The sequence below is a fragment of the Limulus polyphemus genome, unplaced genomic scaffold (genome assembly GCF_000517525.1).
Source record: "Limulus polyphemus unplaced genomic scaffold, Limulus_polyphemus-2.1.2 Scaffold1610, whole genome shotgun sequence".
Classification (NCBI taxonomy): domain Eukaryota; kingdom Metazoa; phylum Arthropoda; class Merostomata; order Xiphosura; family Limulidae; genus Limulus; species Limulus polyphemus.
The window spans coordinates 252,097-260,612 of record NW_013667220.1 but is presented as its reverse complement, the minus strand read 5'-3'; the positions used below and the strand labels follow the sequence as shown (position 1 = coordinate 260,612).

Below are 8,516 nucleotides of genomic sequence, written 5' to 3'. Positions count from 1 at the left end.
GGCTGATAGGGCGAGCATGTTTGCTTTAATGGGAATTCGAACCCGCGACTCGCGGATTGCGAGTCGAGCGCCCTAACCACCTGGCCATGCCGGGCCGTTTGCTGAAAGACATCATTCATGTTGGTCAAATTATACACGTGTTACCAAATAAAAAATACAAAGCTTGTAAGAATTCGTTTATTGTGACACAATGACGATTTTTTGAGCAAAATTATCGTAGAAATGGTTTACTGACACAAAACATTAATTAACCAAAATTACTGATCTTGAAATAGCTGATGAAATTCACTTTTTTAATTTTATAAATATAAATATTAGTGTAAAGGTTGCGCGGCCTTGTGGTTAGCCTGCCGGACGTAAATCCAAAAGTTCATGTTCTCGTCCTGTCAGAGGCATTTCTAGGCGTTTGCCCGATTATATTTGACAGTGCCCCGAAATCCCAGTTGGTGTCTTGAGAAATCAGAATAGAAAAACCATGATCGATATCATACTGGAACACCAAAAATTTCCGCGCTTATGGGCCTGAGCCCCGAATCTTTTAAGCATGTAAAGATGTCTCTGCGTCCTGTAGCTGCAAAATTGGTCTCCACACTTTGCGGACGCGGTTGCGTTTTAAGACTAACGGCCATATCCCATTACTGAATTAGAGTAGCCCAAGAGTTGGCGGTGGGTGATGTTGACAATCAGCCTTCCCTCTAGTCTGTAGGGTTCAAAAGTAGTGAAGGCTAATTCATATTGCTCTTGTGTAGCTTTGTGTGAATATATATGAAACTAACAAACAAAAGTTTTTATTGTTTTTGCCTCAAATTATTTAATTCTATCCTTACATTCAGTGTAATTACAGTTATGTTTGAGTTATATGTACTATTTTTGTCATTATTTGTGTTCACCAAAGAGTTTGGTACATAGCTATTTACAACCGTTTTGGTGTAAACAGTTCACTTCTTCACTGTTAACGATTTTCAAGAAAAAGCGGGTGGGTCTATTATTGAATGGAGGGAGCCTTCTAAAGGAACGCGAACTGAGTGCCCTCTAAACTAAACTATATCACATCCGCATGCGCATTACCATATTCAAATCATTTGTAGCTAGAAAGGTAATCCTATTAGGTGCTGTCGAATTGTACTAGATTACGAAACAAAATGCGATATATTGTTCAACCCTTTGTGTTTTGTTCCACATTTCAGTAGACGAACGGAAGAGTGTTACAGATTTTAACTTCGTGATAACGATTATCGTTGTGACATGTCAAAAACTAGTTGTGGGAGCTTGTGCACTAATTAATTTAATATTGATTTCACTTTTCAGCAAGTATGGGGAAGTTAAAAGCTTTCGAGATAATTTTTGACGGTAATAAAGCCGTCTTTTACCCTGGACAAGAAGTCAGTGGTAAATGTGTTGTAGACTTGAGAGGAGATATGAAAATGAAGTCCCTTCGCGTGTTTATGCGAGGTGTAGCAAAGGTGCACTGGACAGAATCTCGAAGTACCGGAAATCGACTTGGAGCATACACTGAACATTATAACGCTGAAATAGAATATTTCTTTAAAAAACAAGTTTTGTTCGGCGGAGGTAAGTTAGCCTAATCATGTTAGTAAGAAAATTATAAATTATGAAGTGAGATTTCAGTCAAATTAATTAATGCCATTAAGTCTTTTAAGAAGAAAAAGGAATAATTTTACCCAGTTTGATATTATTTTAATATATAATTTATAATAACAAAATTGGTATAACATATTATTATCAACCTATTTAAATTTAACTTTTCAAAGATGTATAGTCGTGAGACACCTGGTCTTTCAATCAGAGAAAGGAGGATTGGTGTTAACAGTTAACCTGCAGAGACTGCTCATGAAGGAATTGTGAACTTACGCTAATTTGAAAGTAAATGTATGTATTCACATGTTACCAGGTTTTTATTACTTAATATATATATATGGAAAGAGCAAAGACTGACAAGCATATTCTTTTTCAACAGAGTTGGCACTGTAACAACAAGATATTGTAACTTAGTGCCCTCAGTTGCTCACTTTACCTGAGCTTATGTTGTGTCTATCACCGTTAGAAAAACAAAAAGGTCTGAAGAGGGCTACTACTAGGATGATATATGTTGTACTAGGACAGTTTAAAGTCTCTGGGATCTGATACTATCACTATCAGTGATAGTAGTGTTTAAGTTTGTTAAGAGGGTTAAAAGTGTTAATGTATCATCTTTTTTCGTGCTTAATGATTAGAATGGTAGGACAAGGTGACACAAATATAAATTTTGGCAGGATGGGAGTCCTTCTCAGCTAAGGTGGTTATATTTTTCTGACCTTTGGAGTGTGTTGCCTTCAGTAAATTTAAGGAAGGCTTGATAAATATTTGAATAATTATGCTGGCTTTGAATTTTTCCAAAAGTCTAGTGGATGGGACAGCCTTGATGGACCAGTAAGTCCCTTGTTGTCCTTAAGTGTTATGAGTCGTGCCATTTTAAGCATTTGTATTGATTTTGACATACAGATGATTACAGTAACTTGTACTTAAGTCTTTGATTTTGCTTATAGTTATCTGAAATGGAATTATCGATGACCTATAATTTCTTGACTAAGGTTTGGAACAATTTAATTTTCATTTGCTGCCTCGGGTTCCATTATAAATTTAACTTTAGCACTTATGAATTTCTGCTAATTGAATATCAAGGGTGTGAGTAAAATATTAAGGAAAGCTAAGAATTCAAAAGAACATGTAAAAAGAAGTTAATATGATATCAAGTTAAACTCATGAATAATAAACCATCTTAGATAAAAACTAATTATCAATGTTTATTTAACCTAATTTTAGAATGTTTCCATGCTAATTTAATGGCCTGGGTGAGAAGAAGACTATTGATGTACATACTACAGTTACTGCCACTCTTCTCCAAATAGTTTAATAAAAATATTTCTTTTGTAACTTTAATGTGTTTCATTTGACTTTAAAAGCATAATATTGTGATAAATCCATGGACACATCTTAAGGTTAACTTACTTGTATGTTTTTTGTGTTTAGTATCTTCTGGTAAAAAATTGATGTTTATATTTCCATGTACATGCTTGTCAGTGATAAATCAGATAAAATATATTTAGTTCCACCTAATAGCATTTTAAGAAACTAAAATACATTTGGTATGCTCTCTTCATAAGTATCATTAACATTAATAAATTTTAATTTTCTTGTCTCTAATGTGAATTATCAAACACAATTGCTTAAGCATCCAAACATTGTTTTTAAGTGAAAAACAAATTTCATTAAAAGAGCAAATTTTGTAATGGTTTCTTTTTGTTGTTGTTGTTGAGTGCCCTCTTTTGGAAAAAGAAAGTTATGTAAGAAATTCTACATTTATAAGATACTTTAAATTTAGAATTTTAGTATTGATGAATCGATCAAGAGATACAGGGACATGATATCATACTTTTAACAAATTTAACAAATACACAAAGTTAATTACTAGTGCAAAAGTTAATTATCTAGCACTTCCTAGTTGATGAAATTGCAGTGGATGGACTAAGCAAATATCTTGATTTGACCAGCCAGTTATTTGAAGGGTCTTGGACATTCTCTGTTATTTTTTTATTTGTAGTTTTCTTCATGATATCAAAATTTCATAAAATGAATGTTTCATTCAAACAAAAGAATGTGGTTTCTGTCTTTAAGGTAATTATCTCTATGATAATTCCCAGTTAGGCCTCACTTGGAATATTGTGTACAGTTTTGGCTTTATCTAATGAAGTATACTGACTTTTCGGGTTTTCTTTACTGAATTTTGAAGACAATAGGATGAGAGGGTTTGAATTTAAGACTTGGAAGGGACACGCAAAGCTTCAGTCAAGACAATTTTATTTTTCTAACTGCATGATTATATTATGGAATGTATTTCCATTGGCAGTATTGTAGGCCAGCACCTTAAAAGAGTTTAAGAAGGGGGAGTTGATGGTTTCCTGAAAAATCAACAGTGGCTTTAATATTTACTTTTCTTTTTCTTGGGAATGAGTGTATAGGGACAGCCTTGAAGGTCCAAATGGCCCCTTGTTGTTTATATGTTGTTTTAATGATCTTACACTGACATTTACAAATTTTTAACCTTCCTGTAATTGACTGTGACAGTTCTATCATTAATATACAGTTCTGAGTACTACCGTGTTATAAAAATATGGTGAGTTAATTTTTGGAAAATATGATCTGTTGCAATTAAAACAAACAAACTAAAATGTATACACTGTGTATTGATTAGGAAATTATGCTTGTATATACTTACAATATTTATTTTAATATAGTACTTTCCACTTTGGGAATTAGTGGGTTACTTAAGGATCTTTTTAAGATTTTTCTCTAAATGTATTTTATGTAATATATATATATATATATGTTTAGCATTGGTATTAAAGTCTTAAGACAATATTTATATATATACACACACACGTTATAACAGATGCAGCTTAGTTTTATTTAAGTGAAATTCTTTAATTAAATAGTATACATTTTTCTAAAATTAATACAATTTTTATTGGTATTTTAGGAAGTAGATACATTTGTGATGGACTGCTCCTACCCTTTTTTTTTTTTTTTTAAGTAGGACAATATTTTCAATTCTCTTCTGAGGTCGTCTTCAGGCCACTGTGTCATTTTTGTCATTGGAATTTATGTTGAAAGCTTGGACCTGTTCCAGAACTCTTGTTTTAGTTGTGCTGAATGTTGTCATTTATGCAGTGTTTAAGGAGAGCCTACATGTGGGCTGTCTGTGTATGATGTCATAACTTTGATTTTCCAGTGTTGTCTTGGAGAGTGAATGTCCAAATATCTTTGATCTCTAGGCATTGATTCAAATTGAAAGTTGATTATTTGATATATTTTTGTAAAAGGATTCTTTAATTTTTTTTCCAAGACAACTTCAGAAAAATCACAAAAGATTAAAGAATTCTTCTAAATCAAAACCCTCAAACAAAAACAAAAAAAAATATTTTGAAATCTGTTACATTTGGACATTCACTCTTCCCCAAACCACATTCACAATGAAGACATCAAAGAATAAACAGCCCATGGACAGCCAGCCACAAGTTCAACATTTCTAACATGAATTCCAGTGACACAGAAAACACAGCAGGGATGTCATCAGTGTAGCAACCCTCCCCTAAGTGTTTAATATAATTCATTTTGGGAACAATACATACATACCTACCTGTGTGTTTGGGGGGGGGGGGGGGTTGCACTATTTGCAAGGTTATTGAATAATGTAGAAAATAATTAGAACAAATTCCCCCCAAAATAGACTGATTTTGACATTCCAATCTTTAAATAAAAACCAATGAAAGTTGCCCCACTCACCCATTGAAATTTGAAATAGTACTTCCACAGTGGCCTGAAAAAAAAAAAGACTTCAGCAGAAAAATTGAAACATAGTTGGGGAATTTATTTATATTGAATCACCTGGATTTCAACAAACTACAAGTGATTAGAGAAAATAGCTATTTTTTTTACTTCTGTTTTATCTGTACAAAGAATCTCATAAGTTGCATAGCAACATATTTCATACATTCAAGTGTAGTCTACATCAGTCAATTTTAGTAATTTATGTATGCGTACTTGACATTATGAGTGTGTGTGTGTGTGTGTATATATAAAAATACGCACCTTTTGGCTCGCTAAATCAATCCATGACCTCAAAATAGCATATGAATTAACATTACATTTTGTACCAGTATGAATTCCATCCTGTTATAGCTAGGCTATATATAAACTTCTAGGACAAGTAATAGTGGATGGCATAAGTTATAGTACCTTGACTGTTAGAGCTTTTAACAAAACTGGATAGCTGACACCAACAGTTGCATCCGTTTGGTTCCCATTTAATAACATTTTTACATATGAATTATAAGTTCTAATGATGCAGTATTACACTAAATAGTGAGTTTGGATAATCTATTCTGTTTTTCACATTAAAACTACATTAACATTATTAACATGAAATTTCTGGTTAATCTTGTAAAAATTATCTCTTGATTTTAAGTTGCTTTAAAAAATGGCTATAAAATCATGTAGGACATGTGATATACATATTAAACATTAACAAACAAAAATAAGTACTCCTATCATTAACTGATATATAACTTCAGTTAATATTGAATCTAGGTGTGTAGTTTAATGACATTTGTATTTTTGGTGCTGTATTTTCCCCTCCTTTGAAGTTATTTTATAATTAGTCGAGCATGAAATGTACTTTAAAATTATTTGACCTGAATTAATTTTGATACTGGTTTTGAATGTTAAACATTTTTTTTATAAGAAAGTAACTTTAATAGATTGATGGTTTCTAGCATAAATGAAGAAACATAATTTGTTCTCTTGTCATAAAACTTGTATACGTAAATTTATTCCTGTGTCAATGGTCTCTTGACATCAGTAAATAATTATGCAAACTAAAGATATTTTGAAATCATCATATGTTGTTCTTTTAGTTTGGCTACCTCAGAAATTTCAAGTATTAATTGTTTAAAGTTTGAAGCTAGTAAATAAAACCTTTTGGAGGTATTAACGTACAAACAGGGTTAATACCACACATACACACAAAAGAAATAAGTCCTTACATTGGCAGAAGATATTTATAGCGAGCATGTAAATGATTGCTTGGTTCATATACTTTAGTTTTTTCCTCCGCATACTAAATACTCAAGACTAAAGCTGGTCGATTGATGGTATTTGCTAATCGATTAATCGTGAATTGATTAGTACACCACGTTCCCTACACCCCGTACAACCAAAAAAAGCTACCGTCTTAACTTTTTCAACCACTACGATATTCTAACAGAGTATTAATTTTTCTATTTTATTTTACATTAATTTGTTTTTCTTTGTTTCTTTAAGTAATTTTCGAATTACACTTGATTCCATATGATTTCAAGAAGTCGCCATTTGCGCATTTGCGAAGAACATTTTTTTTTATATAAAAAAAATCCACAAATTTAATGATAATTTCATACTGGCAGATAAATCGCCAATGTCAACTGAATACCGTTTGTTTTTCAAATATGCAGTAATCCCACACGGATTTACTGTAAATCAAATAAATTGATGATTAAATAATGAAAACCTGTTCTACTCTCACGATAAGATGTAATAATGTTTTATTATAAATAAACTTAGTATTCCGAAAATTTTTTAATCTCGAAATCTTAAGTTCAAGGGAGGTCCAGTTCAATCTACACTTTGATGAACTTTGGATAGTGGCCAATGACACTTTTTCTTCTCTTCACCTATTCAGTGTATAGGTTTTTCTCATAGTGACTACAAAACGCGTTCACATCAACAGTATGTTTGAATGTTTTTATTAAAAACATATTACGATTGCAATTACAAATAATTGAGAAGCCAGTTAGACGATTTATTCATGAACATTATTTGAATAGGATAAGCACAAAACGATATTCAATAAAGATTTGAATCGTCACAATATTTTGTAATCTCTACCATTCTCGCTAAACAGTAAACTTCGATGACGAGGAAGCCACTTTGAGACTAATAATGGCTGGAGACGTCTTGAATGGGTAATGAAGAAAAACTTTAACAAAGATTTAACATAACAGCAAATGTACAACGTTTCGACAAGGTTTTGTCTTCATCAGGTACGGTTTCAGGTTATAAACAATTGCTGTCATCATTTCTATTGACATCAGATTCAGAATCAGATGAAACTGTATCAAGAGTCTTCGATGGAATAAGTACAGGTACATCAGGTCCATGAGCAACAGGACTTATAGCAGATTGAAAATTCGGATAAGAAATTTCCTTTTTATTTCAAGTGTTGTAGCTTTGCACGTTACATGAGCAAAAATAGCGGTCATCTCTGTGGTTTCTAGGCTCACACTAGACCATTGGAATTCCAAAAGGCAAATACTTTTTCTTACTTTTAGTTCATTGTCTCAAATGGTGCAAACTTTGTGCAGAGCTCATGATTTGTCTTGGTCTCCAAGTTTTATTCCAAAATACGCGTAATACGCTGTTTTAACGAATTCTGTAATGTTTTGCCTTTGTTTCTTTACAACAAATTTACCTCAAATATAACAGAATATGTTTGGGTCATTTACACAATCTCTTGTTGCCATAGCGACGAATAAATAATACTGAAAATAAAAAATAATGTCAAAGTGCATGCACAAACAAAAACTATCTAGAAATGACACGTCATGCATCCTGTTAACCGTTTATATATTAGCGGTGTGTTTCTCGTGAGTTCTAGAACGATCAATGACACTCTCGCATTATGATTGGTCTAAAGAAATCTAAAGCCAGTAGTTGTCAATATCTTGAACATAACAAAATGTGACCCAATTTCAATAAAAATGATTCACTTATGTAAAGGTACATGTGACGTTTTGTGAAAAATCAGTATGTGATGGGAAAAAATGGATACCATTTTCGGATTCAGCGTACAGGAATTACTGTAGTACACAGCGTGGTCGCAAGTAAATAGACACCACCTTTTCAGAAAAAATGAAAATTTT

General features: G+C 32.3%; 1 protein-coding gene across 1 annotated transcript in view; it reads left to right on the top strand.

Annotated features, from left to right (window-relative positions):
• The first annotated feature begins 1,090 nt into the window (after positions 1-1,090).
• Positions 1,091-8,516, top strand: part of LOC106464292 (arrestin domain-containing protein 3-like) — a 33,243-nt gene continuing 25,817 nt past the window's right edge. The window contains exon 1 of the mRNA XM_013924419.2: positions 1,091-1,572. Coding sequence (XP_013779873.1) covers positions 1,314-1,572 — 259 coding nt within the window. The 5' untranslated portion in view covers positions 1,091-1,313. The remainder of the gene's footprint in view (positions 1,573-8,516) is intronic.